The sequence below is a fragment of the Bombina bombina genome, chromosome 3 (assembly GCF_027579735.1).
Source record: "Bombina bombina isolate aBomBom1 chromosome 3, aBomBom1.pri, whole genome shotgun sequence".
NCBI lineage: Eukaryota > Metazoa > Chordata > Amphibia > Anura > Bombinatoridae > Bombina > Bombina bombina.
The window spans coordinates 253940997-253962656 of record NC_069501.1 but is presented as its reverse complement, the minus strand read 5'-3'; the positions used below and the strand labels follow the sequence as shown (position 1 = coordinate 253962656).

General features: G+C 31.9%; 1 protein-coding gene across 2 annotated transcripts in view; it reads left to right on the top strand.

Moving 5' to 3' along the window:
* Nucleotides 1–10120: 10120 nt before the first annotated feature.
* Nucleotides 10121–21660, top strand: part of NOS2 (nitric oxide synthase 2) — a 37534-nt gene continuing 25994 nt past the window's right edge. Inside the window, exons 1-6 of one of the 2 annotated variants that reach the window (XM_053704601.1) lie at nt 10121–10198; nt 12980–13078; nt 14369–14549; nt 18815–18890; nt 19932–20051; nt 21442–21590. In XM_053704601.1, the coding sequence (XP_053560576.1) occupies nt 14437–14549; nt 18815–18890; nt 19932–20051; nt 21442–21590 (458 nt within the window). In that variant the 5' untranslated portion in view covers nt 10121–10198; nt 12980–13078; nt 14369–14436. Of the gene's footprint in view, nt 10199–12979; nt 13079–14368; nt 14550–18814; nt 18891–19928; nt 20052–21441; nt 21591–21660 lie in introns of both variants that reach the window. The other variant, XM_053704600.1, reaches the window with a different exon arrangement.

The following is a 21660-nucleotide window of genomic DNA, read 5'->3' as shown; positions in this document are numbered from 1 at the left end:
TCGGAATTAAGGTAGGAAAATTCTGATTGGCTGATGGAATTAGCCAATCATATTCAAGTTCAATCAGATTGGCTGATTCAATCAGCCAATCAGATTGAGCTCGCAATCTATTGGCTGTTCCGATCAGCCAATAGAATGCAAGCTCAATCTGATTGGCGGATTGGATCAGCCAATCGGATTGAACTTGATTCTGATTGGCTGATTCCATCAGCCAATCAGAATATTCCTACCTTAATTCCGATTGGCTGATAGAATCCTATCAGCCAATCGGAATTCGAGGGACGCCATCTTGGATGACGTCCCTTAAAGGAACCGTCATTCGTCGTTAGTCCGTCGGGCCAGCAGGATGTTCCGCGTCGGAGGTCTGCAAGATGGATCCGGAAGAAAGAAGATTGAAGATGCCGTTGATAGAAGACTTCATCCGGATCATGGACCTCTTCAGCTCCCGCTTGGATGAAGACTTCAACCGGATCATGGACCTCTTCAGCTCCCGCTTGGATGAAAACTTCAGCCGGATCATGGACCTCTTCAGCCCCCCGCTTGGGCTTGGATCAGGACATCGGAGGAGCTCTTCTGGACAGATCGTTGAACCCGGTGAGGTGAAGACAAGGTAGGAAGATCTTCAGGGGCTTAGTGTTAGGTTTATTTAAGGGGGGTTTGGGTTAGATTAGGGGTATGTGGGTGGTGGGTTGTAATGTTGGGGGGCTTGGGTATTGTATTTTTTTTTTACAGGCAAAAGAGCTGAACTTCTTGGGGCATGCCCCGCAAAGGGCCCTGTTCAGGGCTGGTAAGGTAAAAGAGCTTTGAACTTTAGTTATTTAGAATAGGGTAGGGCATTTTTTTATTTTGGGGGGCTTTGTTATTTTATTAGGGGGCTTAGAGTAGGTGTAATTAGTTTAAAATTGTTGTAATATTTTTCTTATGTTTGTAAATATTTTTTTATTTTTTGTAACTTAGTTCTTTTTTATTTTTGTACTTTAGCAAGTTTATTTAATTGCATTTATTTGTAGGAATTGTATTTAATTAATTTATTGATAGTGTAGTGTTAGGTTAATTGTAGTTAATTGTAGGTAGTTTATTTAATTTATTGATAGTATAGTGTTAGGTTTAATTGTAACTTAGGTTAGGATTTCTTTTACAGGTAAATTTGTAATTATTTTAACTATTTTAGCTATTAAATTGTTCTTAACTATTTAATAGCTATTGTACCTGGTTAAAATAAATACAAAGTTACCTGTAAAATAAATATTAATCCTAAAATAGCTATAATATAATTATAATTTATATTGTAGCTATATTAGGGTTTATTTTAGAGGTAAGTATTTAGCTTTAAATAGGAATAATTTATTTAATAAGAGTTAATTTATTTCCTTAGATTAAAATTATATTTAACTTAGGGGGGTGTTAGTGTTAGGGTTAGACTTAGCTTTAGGGGTTAATACATTTATTAGAATAGCGGTGAGCTCCGGTCGGCAGATTAGGGGTTAATAATTGAAGTTAGGTGTCGGCGATGTTAGGGGGGGCAGATTAGGGGTTAATACTATTTATTATAGGGTTAGTGAGGCGGATTAGGGGTTAATAACTTTATTATAGTAGCGCTCAGGTCCGGTCGGCAGATTAGGGGTTAATAAGTGTAGGCAGGTGGAGGCGACGTTGAGGGGGGCAGATTAGGGGTTAATAAATATAATACAGGGGTCGGCGGTGTTAGGGGCAGCAGATTAGGGGTACATAAGGATAACGTAGGTGGCGGTCGGCAGATTAGGGGTTAAAAAAAATTATTCGAGTGTCGGCGATGTGGGGGGACCTCGGTTTAGGGGTGCATAGGTAGTTTATGGGTGTTAGTGTACTTTAGAGCACAGTAGTTAAGAGCTTTATAAACCGGCGTCAGCCCAGAAAGCTCTTAACTACTGACTTTTTTCCTGCGGCTGGAGTTTTGTCGTTAGATGTCTAACGCTCACTTCAGAAACGACTCTAAATACCGGAGTTAGAAAGATCCCATTGAAAAGATAGGATACGCAATTTACATAAGGGGATCTGCGGTATGGAAAAGTCGCGGATGAAAAGTGAGCGTTAGACCCTATTTTGAGTGACTCCAAATACCGGCGGTAGCCTAAAACCAGCGTTAGGAGCCTCTAACGCTGGTTTTCACGGCTAACGCCAAACTCCAAATCTAGGTCTCTGTGTTTTATTATTTAGGTCTGAAGGATCTTTTTTCAGGGAATATTTGATGTACAGAAGGGTTCATTATAACTTTATATAATAAGCACATTTTCACCATACTTTATTGTTTAAAATTTCTATAGGTCTATTATAATCAATAGCAGGTATTTGCATTCACTGTTTTTAATTTTTTTTATGATATTGGGTATAAGTTATCAACTTTTCAATACACTTTCGACAAACACTTTACCACATTCATTTTTTCACAAGACATATATTTCTTATCCACCTCTTTTTTTTTTTCTTTTTTCTCTTTTTTTTTCACATACGTTCACCTTATGGACAAATTTATCTATAGTCATAAATTAAATTCAGCCAATATGCCACCTAAAACAAGAGATAGGAAGAATAGGATTAACACTGATAACTTAGTAAATATAACCCCGTTAGCTGATGTGACAGAGGTACAGGGGATGGAAACTCAAGATATTGTAGAACAAATATCGGATTTTATAATCCCACAATTTGAACATCTTAAAATAGAAATATCAAATCTTACTACTGAGATTAAACATTTTACGCACAGGCTAAACGAAGCAGGGCAACGTATATCTGATCTAGAAGACACTAATGAACAACAGGCAGCTACTATAAGAGCTCAAACAACTCAGATCGCAAATATACAGTACAAACTGAATGAGTTTGAGGACCAAAATAGACGTAATAATATAAGAGTAATAGGTGTACCTGAAACTACCGCTTACCATGACCTAATTGACTTTATTTCAAGGACCTTACCACTGACTTTAGGTATGGAGCCTAATCTGCTCCCTTTGACAGTCGAGAGGGCTCACCGCATAGGCTCCCTAAATTACTCAGCTGACGGTACAACCAAGAGTAGACCGGTGATTGCAAGGTTCCTGAATTTTCAGGACAAGCTCAATATCATGCAGCTATACAAAAAAAAATCCCTTTCACAATACAAGATAAAAAAATATTTTTATTTCAAGATTTTTCGGTAGAAACTTCACTACAACGAAAAGAAATAACGCCCATTTGCTATAGACTTATTGCCAATGGTTTAAAGGCTACAGTCATATATCCTGCTAAAATTAAAATATTCACTGAAAACGAGCCCATGATTATGAATAACCCTGGGGATGTCAGGGATTTGCAAAAAAAAAAATGGTATTACTCTATAAAAATGGTAACTAACCTAAAATGAGTTAGATTTTTAAGTACAAATATGTTTTTGTTTATTTTGTGTGATCATGGTTTTAATTTTCTTTTTATAAATATTTTTGATAACACAGGCTTTGTAGAAGGACCTATGTGGGTCCATAAAACAATTATATGTTTTACCATCTATACTGGAATAATTTTAAAACTCTTGTAATTAGATATAATGAAAGTAGTTGTTAGAAGAAATAAATTCTTAGGACTCTCTGAGTTGTTAAAATGGTCAGGTAAAAATGTCGACAAGTTAAGGCCTAGATCTAAGTTTTTTTTGTTGTTGTTGTCTGGTTTTTTTTTTGTTTGTTTTTCATTAAAGGGACATGAAACCCAAAATTATTTGTTCATGATTCAGATAGAGCATGTGATTTTAATCAACTTTCCTATTTACTTCTGTTATCAAATTTGCTTCTTGTGGTATCCTTTTTTGAAGGAGCAGCTATGCACTACTGGTAGCTAGCTGAACACATCTGGTAGACCAATGTCTACGCCAAGGTACTTGGGTACTTATCTAAAATACCAGGATACTATAAAAAGTAACGATGTTTCTGTATTAAAATCTCATTTATATAAAAACATCTTATCTGAGATCTATAATAGTTGTTCCTTAGGTTGAATATAAATAAAATGAATTATCTTTGGAGTTAATGTCCACACAAAGTCATATTATGTACCAATTTGTAAATAACATATCTAGTATTTCTTCCTTATGAGAAGGTCTGCTTACATAGATGGATCTAACATGAAAATATTTCTATTTTTCACTAGAACAGCAAGGAAATCCCTGCCTATCTTTACTGTATCCTTAACACTGATACCTTATTTTCGATGTAAAGTTTCTCATTTTATTTCAAAATAAGTGTCTCATTGACAGTAATCACAGTAATTTGAGATTTCTGTCAAATGATTCACTTCAAGATACCACTTGTAATAGTCTCAATAAAAAAACTGTCGTAAATGTTGCTTAAAAAGTTTTTTAACTTTGAGAAAATATCTAGTCATTTCTATTTATATAAATACTTAAAGGGACATGAAACCCAACATGTTTCTTTCATGTTTTAGGTAGAACATACAATGTTAATCAACTTTCCAGTTTATTTCTATTATCAAATGTGCTTCATTCTCTTGGTTTAATTTGTTGAAGGAGCAGCTATGCACTACTGGTTTCTAACTAAACACATTGGTGAGCCAATGACAATCAGTATTTATATTAGACACCAATCAGCAGATAGAACCTAGGTTATTTGCTTCTCCTGATCTTACCTACATAAACCTTTCAGTAAAGGATAACAAGAGAATGAAGCAAATAAAATAATATAAGTAAATAGGAACGATGTTTAAAATTGTATGCTCTCTTAAAGGGACACTGAACCCAATTTTTTTCTTTTGTGATTCAGATAGAGCATGCAATTTTAAGCAACTGTCTAATTTACTCCTATTATCAATTTTTATTCATTCTCTTGGTATCTTTATTTGAAAAGCAAGAATGTAAGTTTAGATGCTGGCCCATTTTTTGTGAATCAACCTGGGTTGTTCTTGCTGATTGGTAGATTAATTTAACTGACCAATAAACAAGTGCTGTCCAGTGTCCTAAACCAAAATAGCTTAGCTGCCTTCTTTTTCAAATAAAGATAGCAAGAGAACGAAGAAAAATTGATAATAGGAGTAAACTAGAAAGTTGTTTAAAATTGCTTGCTCTATCTGAATCACAAAAGAAAAAAATTGGGTTCAGTGTCCCTTTAATCATGAATGTCTAACTATGACTTTACTGTCCCTTTAAATACATTTGTTATAATCCCAAATATTGACAAATCTAATATTTGATGAAGGATGCAATACAAATTAACACATTTTGGGCATAATAAATAGTGAAAAATATGAATTAACTAAACCTAATTGCATACTATTCCCTTGTACTTGTGCTTGTCGTACCTAAAGCATTTTCATTCTAAACACGTAATAATATTTATTGAGTTTCTAGGGTGAACTTCAGTTATTCAAATACTGATTTATAAGGCTGATTTTAAATTAGTTTTTGTTTTATTTTTTTAGTATGTATATGTAATACTACCTTGTAGTTCTTACAAAATTAATAGAAAAACATTCATTTTGAAACAATTTTACACTACAATGACTTGCAGGGCCATTTACAGGAAGTGTGGAAATTCAATACTGTATCTTGTCACAGCATTGTAAGTAAGCATGTCATGTGTGAAGAAGTTTTACTCTTATGTGACGCCACTACAATAAGGCTATAGCTGTTGAGCAAAACAGATGAGTCATATCTTCATCTAGATCAAAATGAAGGTATTCCAGGAATACAATTTTGTCTATGTGTTTAATCTTTAAAATAAAGGCAATTTGTTTAACAATAAATTGATGTAGCAAAATAGAGAATTTCACTTTTAAAACTAGAATATCCCTTTAAATGATTCATACAAAATATTTTAGTTACTATGATCAAAGTGATCAAGCCCACTTTTTTCCCCAGAATCTGAGCCTAAATCTATTTATATAGATGGCCAAATCCTTTAAACCAGTACTATTCAAAAAATTTGTTTTTTAACACAATTTATCTTACAGATATCCAAATAGCTCTTGTAAGGTGATTAAAAACAGTCACCAATTTCATGATATAGCAGGAACGTGTTGTAATCCTTTCTGATCATTTGACTGTTTTGGAAACTGACAAATTTAAGTCATGTGGAATGTTTTCTCTTTAAATGCATCATCATTCCAACTTTAAGCACATTTTAAATAAGTAATTCAAATAAAATTAAATAATTGACAAACTAATGCTTATAAATAATTTTATCTATAACCTTGTTTGATCAAAGTTTTCTCTTATAATTTGAAATTATATTCCTGTGTTCTAAGCACAATAAAGTTATTATGGTCTTAATAAAGGTAATAATAAAATCATAATCACTTTCTTGTCATCAGAAAGCAGGAAAACGATTTAAAATTATTTGAGAATACTTTATTTGACCAAACTGGTTTACATATGAAATTATTTATACAGAATTTTGCAGCGCTATACAAATGAATGATAATAATAATCTATCAATTCATTTTGTCATTTGAATTTTCAATGTAACTGCTGCCCTCTTTAGTTAAAATTATGCATGGCAAGTAATACACAATAAGGCTCTTGAGAACATATATTCCGGCTATTACAGACCTTTATTCACATTCATTATAATTCCTATGCATAGTGCTTCCTATGGGTTTTTGCGTGATTTTCAAATCCATTCCAATTCATTAGAAAACCTGTGATAACTTGCTTAATAAATGCTTTAAGATGTGTTTGTAATGTGATAACTCTCCATTAACCTTGTATAGGGACAAGTTGACAGCACTATTCCAGTCCATTAGCAAATACTTTTATAGTAGCTTTACCCTCTTTAATTTCTATTTTGGCCTCTTTTAAGCTACACACTTTGTCTGTTGGCCCAGCTTTTTTACTATTAATGTTTTTCCGGATGAGACTATTATGGTTTTTTTTGGGGGGGTTGCATAATAAAACTGTTTAATTATTGTTTAAATTACACTTTTAAATTATGACTTGGCTGCACAAATTAAATATAGAAGTCAGAATTTTAAATAAGTATTACAATTAACTAGGAATTTTCACAGAATAATATGAGATGCAAAGATTTTTCTTTTGAATTTGTAACCAGTCCTTTGAAAATTGGATTTCTTTTTATGTCCAATAGAGATGATACCGAACCATGCTATATGGGGCCAATGACACTGCTTCATTTATAAACGTCTTCCTTATATCAAAAAGTAATAATTCAATAATAATAGATTGTCTGCTAAGGATGGGGTGCTGTGTATTATGACATTTTAGAAAAATAATTCTAGTGAAGAACTGAAAAGAAAAGAATACACTTATTGCACTTACAACATTAATTACATATTAATCTCTTTTGAATCTTGAGGTTATTAAAACTTAACTTTTATTAAAAATTCTGTGTAAAAACAGGAAAAAAAAGAAATAATTTAGAATACAATAGGTTTAGTATTGTGCAGGGGTAAATAGCATATTGTGATTATATTGTGATTATTACATATGTACTGATATACCAATGTTTGTGTGATTTTTGTATAGCAGTGCAAATCATTTTATATATATGTGTGGTTTCTACGTGCTATATATCATAACTTGTGGGGGTTTACCAAGTATTCCCTTCCTATGTATTGTCTTAAATTAGCTTGTGGAACCTTAAAATGTTAAATAAAGCACCTATACATTGGTCTCATACTAGACTTGTGCATCAAATTATTACTTGTTCATATCACCTTCTGACACTTTATCATAACTATTAAGATCCCGTTATGCTTTTAAAAATGTTTAATAGAACATGCAAATGCCACCAACGCATTTCACCATCATGGCTTTTTCATGCCCCTTTAAGTACAGTATTCATAAAAATATCAAAACACACAGTCACAATCTTGCAAAATATGGGATTATTGGAAGCTCTGCACCATTCTTTCTTGATATGAAGCTTTGTGGCACCTTTTGTTTGCAGCACAATTGTTTAAGGTTTATAACCCCCAGTGCACTATGCATACTGAGACTATAACATATTTCTACTATATTCAGTTATATTTTTTTAGGAATATAAGATTAAAAAAAATATAAAATAAATATGAATGTTTAAGTTACCAGAGTAAACAACTAAAAGAAAACAAGTTTTTCTTCTCTATTTTTACTAAAATAATATTTCAGTTTGGAAATGTTATGTGATGCAGCAGTGAAATAGGTCAAAATGACAAAGGAAACCATTTCGAGTCATATTTACTACTGTGGAGTTTGCTATTACAGTAGTCATATTGGTTGGGAAAGATATACAAACAATAGTTTTTAAATAGAGATTGCTTACCTGCTGTTTAAAATATGTTATTTTTTTTTTACTTCCTTGTATCATTTCCTTAACTTGAAACTGGTCAGACCTATCAGTATAGTTTGTGCTTTGATGTATTAATATTTTAGTGTCATAATTAAAGTGAATGTAAATTTTGATGATAAAGTATCCGTTTTTTAAAAGTTCGATCAAAAACAGGGGCACTTTAATTCCTCAAAATTTACATTTCCCTTGTGTTGTGAAAATACTTACCTTTTAATCTTGACAGCCGCTGCATTGTTTCCTCCACCTGTCGCAAAGCCTTTTCCTGGGTCTAAAATTAGGAATCCGGCTTCCTCCAATCACGGCGTTTAATCAGACACTGATTCGACTACCCAGGGAAGCTGGAGCGGCTGTCAGGATTAAAAGGTAAGTATTTTCACAACACGAGTGAAATGTAAATTTTGATGAATTAAAGTGCCCCTGTTTTTAATCGAATTTTTAAAAAACGGGCACTTTATCATCAAAATTTACATTCACTTTAACTATAAATTCCCCTTATACTCCATATGTTCTTAGTATTACCACTTAAAGGGGCAATGTACTATAAAATGTGTTGTCCCTTAATGTGTTCCAAATGTTATACCTACTGCAGATTATTAAATGTATGGGAAATTCTCCCTTCATGTTTATTTTTGTATTTGAAATGGTTGTTTTTGCACATTAAAACCCTCACTTGTTCTGAAGAACATGCCCATATACATGGGTTGAGCCTGCTGGTAAATGTTATCTATGTTTAAACAGACAGCCTAATATGTATTGAAATGCTAATTATTACTGGAAGGTTAAATAAGCATAAACATCTATTTATGTCACTCTTTCTCCAACCCCCACTGGGAGATGAATTAGTGCTTTTGTGCACTGTTTGCGTTGCTTTTCTATAGATAATATGTTTGTCATTCACGTTTGCAGTACAGGTGACTTAAGCAAAGCTGATAAAAAGTATTCCTTACCTGAGGATTTGAGCTTCTATTCCCCTAAGGAATCTACTGTGTGTCTAATAAAGGGTTGTCCAAACTTTCCCCAAGCCTTTAGAAATCATATTATTCATATTAATTATGTTAAAATATTTAAAATTATATAACAAAGTCAAATAAACACATTTTCATCAAGATTTGTGACACACATATTCATATGCACACAAAAACATTTACTTTTAACCCATGAAGAACGGACTGGAATATACCATATGAGGGTTATTTTGTGTGTTGCATATGGTGAGAGCAATAATGTGTAAGGGGGAATAAGGAGGAAGGTAAAATTCAAGAGGGTCACATGGCATCAAGACTTCAGGATAATGCTTGTGCAACCTGTGACTTCCTAAAAGAAGATAATTAGCCACTGCAGAATAAAAAATCTTTCTTGCTATACATGTATCTGACAAGTAAAATAATACCACAGTCATTTATATGCTTCAGAATATCTGAAATGTTCACCATTAAAATAAAATAAAAACTTGGAGCAGGTTACCACAAATCAGTGCTTGCTCTGCAGGACCAAGAGCGGATGCCAGTTCATTACATAGCATGTGAAAATGAAACTATCCACTTCTCTGGCATTTGGAAGAACTTGCTCAATTTTGTATATATTGGTGCCAACGTAATCATTAAAGTTAATATTAATTCATTCCTTTTTACAGGAAAGTAAACTGAAAGGCTTTTTTTAGTCTGTAAATGATGAAATCAGGACATCCTACATCTCTAGCATGACATGTGGAAACACAAACTCCACCCTGAAACAAAGTAACTACCTTAAGGGAAAACCCTTATTGACTTCACAGTACTCATTATGCATAATCCAGGTACAATATATATATATAAACAGCTTTCTTGTCTTGAAGATATTATTGTGTAGGGACCTGGTAACAACTGATTGTGCAGAAAAACAAATAGGTAAGCAGACTTTTGTATGTGTTTATGTGTGGCTTTTACATATCATTGCATTATTGGTTAATACCAGTGTATTCTGGCAGCTTATTGATAAATAACCACTTGTAGAAGATCTACAGTCTCACTCTTCAAAAAAAGTTATCCTCCACATTATTGTAAATTTACAAAATAATACTACACTCTCTGAAATGAAGAGTGAGCACCCAAAAATACATATTTTGAATATACATTTTGACACAGCAATGGCTGAATTATAGTTGAATGTGACTGCAGATTCTTTTCAAGACTTTAATATACACCTGGTGACAAATATATCTCAGGAATATCACAATACAAAACGAGTTTAGTCCAAAGAGTGCTTGACTACATGACTTTGCTTAAGAGAGATTTATTTCAGTATTGTGGGAATTGTTAATTAGCATCTTTGTGAGCTTCATATTTAGACATGAGAGTGCCCCTCAGTACTGAGTGAGGACCCAGGCATGAACATAATTGTTTTTTGTCATTTAATTACACTAGGTTTTAAAATGACTTTTAATTTTAAAATGGTATACTGGCATCACATAGTAACACAGAGTAATACATTTATAATCTACCATATGTAACAGTTATATATACTAACAAATCAGTTATCATCTATTGGTCCTATATAACAATGAGCCTGGTTTTTAACCTTGATTTTTAGTTTGATGAACCTTTCTAAAATTATAAAATACTGAAAGACTGCAATAACCCTGGTATGCTTAGTCAATCTGAAATGTATACACCCTTTTAAGTGTGTAATAGTTTATTGCGACTTGTATTAAAAGACACCTTGATTTTTATATTTTAGAATTTATTACAGTTCAACTACTTAGCAAAATGAGCATACTAAAATATATATGTGTACATATTTTTATTGTGTATGATACAAACACTCTGATTATATGAGTTTTTAATTCTAACAGTAGTATTATTTAGGCATATGTCTGGACATTTTAGCCATATCAGTAATGTTTGTAAATGGCAAGATGACATTACTCACTCCATATTTGTGTTGTGTATTAGTTATTTTTGTTAATAATCAGAGGACTAAGTAAGGCTAGGGTTAATAGTAGCTTAATGATCCTAATAACAAAATGATCCATATATTTCCAGAGATATACATTAATAAATATTATTTTGTCATTTCAAAAGAAGGGCTTTCTACTTTTAATGTTTAAAAAAGCCTTATAAAATATTTCTGTATACCTTTTTTTGCCTTTTTAAGTAAGATTAATAAAATGGATGTAACATACTTTAGAATAGTTAAAACGTGCTGATATCTGTGCTTACTGTTAGAGTTGTAGAAACAGGCAGAGTTAACAATATGGTATACAATTTACATTACATAAAAAATTATCTAAGGAGAAACTAAGACATTTTATCAGCTGATATTGATTTTCAAATTTATTTTACAAGTAACAAAAATCTAAATGATAACAGTCAAGAAGATTAAAAGGGAAAATAAAAGTATTAAGGTTAAATGTAGATTAAAGAGACAGTCTACTCCAAACTATGCATATTATACAGTAGGTGAGCTATGGTTAGATGTATAGCTACATTCCAAAACAAGTGTCACTAGGAAACAGTAGGAAAGAAGTGTCAATCATTTTAATACTGCTACTGTACATTAGCTTTGATCATTGCCATACTGCCTGCCTGCCTTAAAGGAAAAGTAAAGTCATAATTAGGCATTCATGATCCAGACAGAGCATACAGATTTAAACAACTTTCCAATTTGCTTCTATTATTTAATTTGCTTCCATCTTTTGTTATCCTTTGCTGAAAGGTTTATCTAGGTAAGCTCCGGAGCAGCAAAGAACCTAGGTTCTAGCTGCTGATTGGTGGCTGCATAAATATATATATACCAATTGTCATTGGCTCACCCTTGTGTTCAGTTAGAAACCAGTAGTGCATTGCTGCTCCTTCAACAAATGATACCAAGAGAATGAAACAAATTTGAAAATAGAAGTAAACTGGAAAGTTGTTTAAAATTGTATGTTCTACATAAATCATGAAAGAAAACATTGGGGTTAATAGAGGTATTTTAAAATGTGTTGTTGTTTCTTTTGTTTGTTTGTTTTTTATTTTGCTCTTTTTCAGAAAGTATTATTTTTATGTTGGTAGAAGAGTATTCCTGTTCATCAACAGAGCTGTTGGATGTGTTCTTATTAGTCACAGAGCATCTGTCCCTAGTGATGAGAAACAGTACATTTTCTATTTGTTAAAATCAATTTAAACAGCTTTAATTTAAACTTGTTTGATTTTCACAAAAGAAAAACAAACAATAATGCATTTAATGCTGATCTTTCATATGAACACTAAAACAATTTTAACATCTCTAATATTTTATATTATCAGACATTATCTAAAAATAATAAATCTGTTAGCAAAGAATTCCTATTTTTGTATATAGGTTAATATGTTTTATCCATATATTTGTATGTGATAAATAAATAAATACTTTCTAGCGTCCTACAGATAGTTGTAGTGATAAAAACTCATCAAGAAACAATACAGTGCTCATTGCCACACCTGTGTTTCAGAGTCATCAAAGCCTGGAATTATTTGGCAATGATAGCATTTTACTTCCTTCCCTGAGAGAGCATGGAATATCCAAGCAAGAAAAATGTATAATGCTAAAGAAATGAACTGTACATAAATATTAGACACCCAGAACATACAAAGGAGCAATTTCTTCTGTTATATTTTGTGTATCATATAATGTTTACTATTAAACTTTCATAACTATTTATATTTCAGGTGGAAAATATAAACTGCACTAGCAACATTTTGCTCTATTTTTCCTGTAGAAATAAAACTGATCAAGACTAACCTGAAAGCTTAAACAAAGGCACAAAGGTAAGTGTATTCCCCTTCAATACTTTCTTTTATACAAAAATACACTTTTAAAACTCTAATCAATTATATATTTTTGAATGGAAATGCTTGTTTACAATAGCATATTCTAGTTATATATGTAATCTATTGTGAAAAAAAATAATAATTCGGAATATCGTTTTTAATATAGGTTGTTTCTTTAATTAAAGCAATATAACACATTTATATATTAATATCAATACATAAGGAATATATACATTAAATGCATTCTTAGATATACTTAATCGTAGGTATATCAATACAATAGGCTACACAACCCAAACAAGTTTTATACACTTAAAACCATAAACCTGATTGTAACAAATATTCCTTACAATAACACAATTGTATGAATAATTTGTTTATAAACATAAAGCATAAAACCCTTAAACTTCAGCTATATGATGCTATCTCTATACTTGATATATGTTTTGTAATTATTATTAGCATTTATAATTATTATCCTTCATTTGAAACTGATACCAAATTCTGTAGGGCTATACCAAGACACAGATGCATGGTAAAAAAAAGTAATATAGAAGATACATTTAAAAAAATAATAATACAGGATAGTTCAAAGAGCTTTATTACATTGTGACAGCAAGGTGCTGTTTGTACTTTACTCGTCTGTCACTGTCATAAGTAAGGCTATGATGCAAAACATTATACCAAGTTTAGCTTTATATGCAAAAATTGTAGTTGATGTTTAGCAGGGTTTGCTTCCTCTTTATAGCTGGATACAATTTGTAAAGAAGATGTTTTAAAGGGACACTCAAGTCAAAATTAAACTTTCATGATTTAGATTCAGCATGCAATTGTATACAACTTTACAATTTACTTTCATTAACAAAGTGTGTAGTATTTTTATATTTGCAATTTTTGAGTCACCAGCTTCTACTGAGCATGTGCAAACATTCACATAATATTCATATATGCATTTGTGATTGGCTGATGACTGTCACATGATACAGGAGGAGTGGAAATATACATAACTTTGTCTATTTTGTCAGAGCAAAACATCTGCTACTCATTTGAAGTTCAGACTAAGTGCTATTGCATTGTCTTTTTATCATGCATTTGTTGATTATGCAAATAGACTGTATTTACTGGTCCTTTAACTCTGCAAGTGGACCCATAGGTTCAGCTCACGCTCACTATTTTAAGTAAACACCCAAAGGATATGTCACTTCTTAGTGTTTTCCTGTATAGAGCTGAAAGTGGGCGTTTATTCTTAGCTAATATCAACAGTAACCAATGTCTTTTTTTATGTAGTAGGCAAACCCTTCAGAGAATTTTTTTTTTGCCATCTTACACTTTGAGAAACACCCAAGACTTGCAAAATGATGTGCCCATGGAAGCTATTCACAAAATCAGGAAACTTTAAAGTAAAACCTTTTGATGATACAATGGATATTAATAACAACTTGACAAAGGATCCAGAGAACCTGCACAGGTAAAATGATTTTTCTTGCTTTATGCTTGATTTTCTTATTGGCGTAGTTTTAGTAAGCAGTCTTTTAACATTAAAGGTCCTAAATATCAGCAAGTTATCAGGGTCATAGAGGCATGGGTGGTTACAGATTATTTTTCCAGAGGGGGGGATAACATGTAATGAATATCTTATAGATAGATAGATAGATAGATAGATAGATAGATAGATAGATAGATAGATAGATAGATAGATAGATAGATAATTGATAAATTGATTGATAGATAGATAGACAAATATAAATAGATAGATAGATAGATAGATAGATAGATAGATAGATAGATAGATAGATAGATAGATAGATAGATAGATAGATAGAAAGTTGATAGATAGATAGATAGATAGATAGATGATTGATAGATTGATAGATAGATAGACAAATATAGATAGATAGATAGATAGATAGATAGATAGATAGATAGATAGATAGTTGATAGATAGATATATATATGAGATAGATACCTGTAGATAGATGATAGATAGATAGATAGATAGATAGATGATAGATAGATAGATAGATAGATAGATAGATAGATAGATAGATAGATAGATGATAGATAGATAGATAGATAGAAGATAGATAGATATATAGATAGATAGCATTTGTCCATCAACCATATGATATCTAGAGGGTCATATGGCCCATCATTTTAAGATGTGTAGAAAAAGAAGGCAATACAGTTTCTTTGACTAATTCATTTGTCTCTAAATGGATTGATTTATTATACAGTATACAACTTTTTTGTACTATTTGAGATTAATTTGTTGTATACAAAGAAAGTATAGAAAGTTTAAGCAGTCTAAACGAACTTCTACTTAAATTATGTTTATCAATAGATTGAACTGTACTCATGTCTATGATGCATGACTAGTGTTTCCTAAACCGTGTTTTTTTGTTGTTTTATTTTGGTCTGTTTCCTGTTGTATAATTCACACAGACATCATCACCTATAATTCTAAAAAGGAACTAAACTAAATGATATAATTATATTTAGGACAAAATACAATACTGAAGCAAAACATTTTCAGATGAATCATTTAGAACATTTACATATTGCTAACAAAATGTGTGAACATGCACTTATAATGCACATTTATATAACAATATATGTATTATGTTTATATATATATATACATATAGACATATATGTATATATATATATATATATATATATATATATATATATATATATATATATATATATATATATATATATATATATATAAAACATTTCAAATACATTTTGATGTTATCCAGTGTGTATTCCTGATTATAGAGCATGTTTTGTGATATGTTATACAATCATTTAGCATTTTAATTATTGCATCTTACAAATTAAAATTAGGCAGTAATTAGTTTATGTTGTGTGTGAATGGGCAGGAAATATTGGGTGTTAGTCAAGAACCACTTTTTGGCACTTGTTACAACCCCAGCAGCTTTGCCATGTACTCACATTGGAATGCCTTGCAATCAGATATATCTTTTGATCTTGTATTAACATTAGTGATTACACCTGAAAAGGAGGTAGATATACATATCTGATTTGTGACACCTCTTATTTATGTTAAATTAAACATGCTGCAAACATTTGTCATGTTGCATATATTAACCATTTGGGATGCTTTTCTAATTCCATATATGAGACAATTTATTGAACCTTGTACATATGAAAATGACATTAAATTAAACTGAACTCCCAAAAAGATTAATAATGCACAGTGGGAAAAAAATGCATTGTACAATAATTATTTATTTAGCCTGTTTTTTAAAATATGTTTTAGTTTTCAATGAAATTCAGAAACCTATCCTTACTGCACAGTGATCACTTGACATGTGCAAAACAAAATTACAATCCTTTTAAACATTATGCAGATATTTTGCTACAAATTGATTGGTTTATGAAATTCCTAGTACCACTACCAGCCAATGGCAGCACAGGTGCAGAGCAAATATAGAAGAGAGCAAGAGATGTCTCAATATGTTTTAACAAACTTAAAGGGACACTAAAGTCTAAAATAAACGTTCATGATTCAGATAGAGCAGAAAGTTTAAGCAACTTTCTAATTTACTCCTATTATCAATTTTTCTTTATTCTCTTGGTATCTTTATTTGAAAAAGCAAGAATGTAGAAAGTTGTTTAAAATATGGGTGGGTTTCACATCAATACAGTATGATACAGATGCACCTTTTCAATGACTATACTCAAAATTAAAAAAATATTTTATGGACATTTTATAAAAAAATATTAGAAAATTTGTTTGAGCTCTTTTTTTTTTAAATGTCACCTCCTTATCACACCACAGTTTCCTTCCCATATGACTTTTGAAGTGAAAAAGTTTTATAGCTTCCTGTGAACACCAAAGATTTTTCCACTACAGAATGAAGATTTTTCACACATGTAGTCTGGTATTGAGTTTGTGCATATCGCTAAACTTCACTAAGAAGACAATGCTTAAAGGGACAGTAAACACCCTGACATTTTTATATAAAATGTTTAGTTATGTGTCATGATATAACTTTAAAATACATTTTCATTATTTATTTTTCCTCCTTTTCATGTAATTTAGCTCTGAAATTGAGCAATTTAAGAACTTAGAGTGCCCCCTGTTGACTTCTCCGGCCTAAATCTGCTACATATCAGTCCCTACCTGGCTTTATCAGATAACTCCTGCAAACCAGTGCATTTTATACTAACTTTATGACAGTAACTAGTCTTGTCTGTGGACTAAAGAAAATATTAGCTTATCCAAATAAGGCGAATGGTGGGTGGAGTTTGGCTATTACAAATAACTGCAGTAGCAATGATCTTAATTGTTTTTAAGAACCCTAAGTCTTGTCCGATATGTTATTCTATAGCCCCACAGCAGAAATGTCTTGTAATTACAAGGTGTTCACTGTCTCTTTAAGAAACCCATATGGCCTAGATTTACCAAACAAAGAAGGCATTTCTCCATACATATTCCTTTACTAATCTGTGAAGACAATGGGGTAGATTTATCAAATGTCAGGCGGACATAGATAAATGCCGACAGCATACTCTGTCCGCATTTATCATTGCACAAGCATTTCTGTTGAAATGCTTGTGCAATTCCGCCCCCTACACATTCGCGGCCAATCTGCCGCTAGCAGGGGGTGTTAATTATTCCGATTGTATCTGATCTGGATGATTGCTGTCTGCCACCTCAGAGGTGGCGGATGAGTTAAGGAGCAGCGGTCTTACGACCGTTGCTTCGTGACTTAAGTTTCAGGCGGACCTGAAAATTCGGGGGTAGATTGCAGCATCCGCTGCTTGATAAATCTACCCCCATGTGCATAGATTAGACATTTATAACATAATATAAATGTAAGATAGATATATATATAGATTAATGTATAGTACATAAATAATGGGATATGGTTGTTTCATTGTATGAACATACATCCCAAATTACTTTTTTTTAGAGGCAACAAAAAATCATTGCAAGAAAGTGACGTTTATTTGTATTCCCATGCAATGAGAACTGTGCCAGTCTAAATAAAATGATTTATTGGAACTAAAGGCAAGGCAGGGCTGGAATCCTTTGAAATAACTTATATTTTTAATGAAATAAAAACACATTTTTATAATAAGTAACACAATGATAACGGTATGGCAGGTAGTAGCTGCCTTTACTCAACAGAGGACCCTAAAGGTAACTTAGTAGTAAGCAATAGTAATAATATGCATGCTGATTTTGAGGATATATAAATAAATAGATTACAGATAGATGATAGATTATAGATAGATAGATAGATAGATAGATAGATAGATAGATAGATAGATAGATAGATAATAGACTGGCAATCTGCACTAATAAAAGGCTCCCCTTTAGGATTGTAAATATTCTGCACATACCTATTGTATAGACTGGTTGCTATGGGCCCCCAAGCACCTGCTGCACCAATGGTAGTTTGGCCCCTGATATTGGAAGGGGTGTCTAACTCCAAAGGCTTCTTCTTGGAATTTAAGATTCAAATAAATTATGCACAGATGAGATAAACAGGTTCATTCACTTTTAAACATGAAGAATAAAACTAAAATACTGGTCTTTTGTAATCCTCAAGGACAGGATTTGGTCTTAAATCATACTCATTATCATTGTATCGATAGCACAAGTAGATATATTTATTTGTAACTTTATTATGTTTGGTTATCATTTGTAGTAACATATATTTAATAATATATTCATATTTCTCTATTATTTTGAAGCGTTTTCAAACACATTGAAGGTTTTAAGATCAATGGAGAGAAAGAAAATGTGATTAACACAAATGCTACATCTGTGGTGAGTAACATCAAATTGCAGCCATGAAGAATATTGAAATACAACACAAAATCCATTTGTTTAGTAAAACAATATGCCATAATCAAACATTAAAGGGGACAAACTACTTTAACATTGTTAAATATATTTTCTTATGCATTGTGGCAAAAAACAAAACAAAACAAAAACTTTACTAGATGCTTTCATTACGTATTGTGCCACTTTTTTCCAGTAATTTAACATTGAAAGTTTGTGTTTTTCTGTTTCAGAGAATTCACATAATTCACAAGCCTAATCCAATCCTGTTAAATATCTTGTCTTAATTTGCGTCAGCAGATGTAATAAGACCACACAAATTAAAGAATGCACATTTTGCTAACAAACGGAAGGCCATATCTACTGCTGTAACAAATGTGGTTTGGCTCCTTTAGATAAGGCAGCAAGTGGCGAAAAATTGACCATTAAAAAAACAATTGCAACAAATATAGTGTTAATGTATTCAGACAGTTTTCACACTCTCTCCATATGCTAATATATAAATAGTCTAAGGGCTTGATGATTGAAAGCTCTCTGGGCTGGCGAGTTTATTAAAGAATGCTCGCCAGTCCTTCTATTTCCCTGGTGGAATGATCTAAAGCCACTTTTTAACCCGAAAACAGGGTGTCTCACAAAGGGGCCTATACTGCATTTTCGTATGAAACGTGCAAAATAAAATTTGTATCTAAAACATCATACAAAACAAATATTTGAACCATTCACACAAAAACGAGCAGGGAAAACTTGTATTGTTAAGGAGCATCAAAAATCATAACAAAATAATTCACCAAAATTGAGTGTCGCTATCCAGCAGGTTCCATTACTTTTAATAGGAGCCATCTTTTTTACGATCATTCCACCAGGGCAGCCCTGTGAGAGTCGGCGAGAAAAACTAGTTTTGATACTGTGAAGTTTATATCATCTAGCCCTATGTCTTGTAATTACAAAGTGTTCTTTTAAAGTAACATTTGAGTGGCTAGAAATTACTTAGGTAAAACTAACCCCTCCCCTTTTTTCTTCAAGAAGGGTACTTCTGAAAAGGTCAAGAATTCCTGTAAAGTTTCATCTTGTCCAAGATACATGCAACTGAAGAACTACGAAAATGGCATGACCTTACAAGACACATTACACCTCAAATCAGAAAAGGTTGGGATTAATGTTATAAGGACACACATATTTAAAATTAATTTATTTGAGTCAGTATTTCATTTTCTAATTATTTTAGCACAAAGCATTGACTTATTTTTCTTTTGTATTAATTTCAAAGCGGTTTTCACATATTTCAAGGGCATTTCGTCATTTCTAAAACGCAAATTAGAAGCTTCCATTTTTTTTCCATAGAAGCGTTTCATTATTTTAGATGGATCTGACATTAAGCTTGTGAAAAAGAGCTCTAGTCCGTTCATAAGATTTGAAGCAAATTAGAAGCTTCAATAGAAAATCTTTTTCTCTGCCACCAGCCTTTAAAGGAATATGAGACCACACATTTTTCTTTCATGATTCAGATAGAGCTTGCTGTTTTAATCAAATTTCCAATTTACTTTTAATATCTAATTTTTTTTCTTTCTCTTGGTATCCTTTGTTGGAAAAAAAGGTAAGCTCAGGAGTGTGCACGTGTGCAGCACTATATGGCTGCAGTTATGCAAGAATGTTATACATTTGTAGGTAGCAGTAGTATTTACTGCCATGTAGTGTGCCAGGCATGTGCACTCTACCTATCTAGATATCTCTTCAACACAGAATACCGTGAGAATGAATCAAATTTCCAAATAGAAGTAAATGGGAAACTTTTTAAAACTGGTATGCTCTGTTGAATCACAAAAGAAAAAGGATTGAGTTTCATGACACTTTAAGTCAGCTGTTTTTTTGTTTCTTTTTTGGTAATTATTTGTCTACACTGTAATGATAACTTTTTTAATACAGTATATAGTTATTTATTTCAAGTTATACTAAATAAAAAAAGTATGACTAATTTTAAGGTTTTAAAGGGATATGAAACCCAATTTTTCTTTCATGATTCAGATAGAACCACCAATCAGCAAGGGCTACCAAGGCGCTGAACCAAAAATGGGCCAGCTCCTAAACATACATTCCTGCTTTTTTAATATAGATACCAAGAGAACAAATAAAAATTGATAATAGGAGTAATTTAGAAAGTAAAATTGCATGCTCTATCTGAATCACGAAAGAGAAAAAATTGGGTTTCATATCCCTTTAATCCTCCTAGTTATATTTCTAAGTCAAAGCATCTCATCTGATATATCAACAACTTGCCTATATGGAAGTTTGTCTTTGATGAGAAGTAAAAAATGGAAAAATTACATAATCTAGAACTCTAATTAGGAAGTTTTATTCATCCCTTAAATGGGTTATCAGTCACATTAGATAAAGTGAATGTAATATCATTAGCTGTTTTCTCAGAGTTGTAAAACTAACAAAATATTGTTACATGTGTTGCTGTCAATCAAAGCTAATGAACAAAACTTTGTTTACATTGTGCACTCTATTATAATGTCCCTGTATTTTTTCCTTATAGAGTGTTAGCTGCAAATCAAAAAATTGTCAGGGATCAATTATGAATCCAAAGAACTTAATAAAGGGTCCAAGGGACCAGCCAATATCCATGGATGAACTTTTACCACAAGCAATTGAATTCATTAACCAATACTACAATTCATTCAAAGAGTGAGTAGTTCTGCCTTCTAATATATGAATCTTTCTTATATTTGCCATTTTATTAGGACTAGATTGTAGA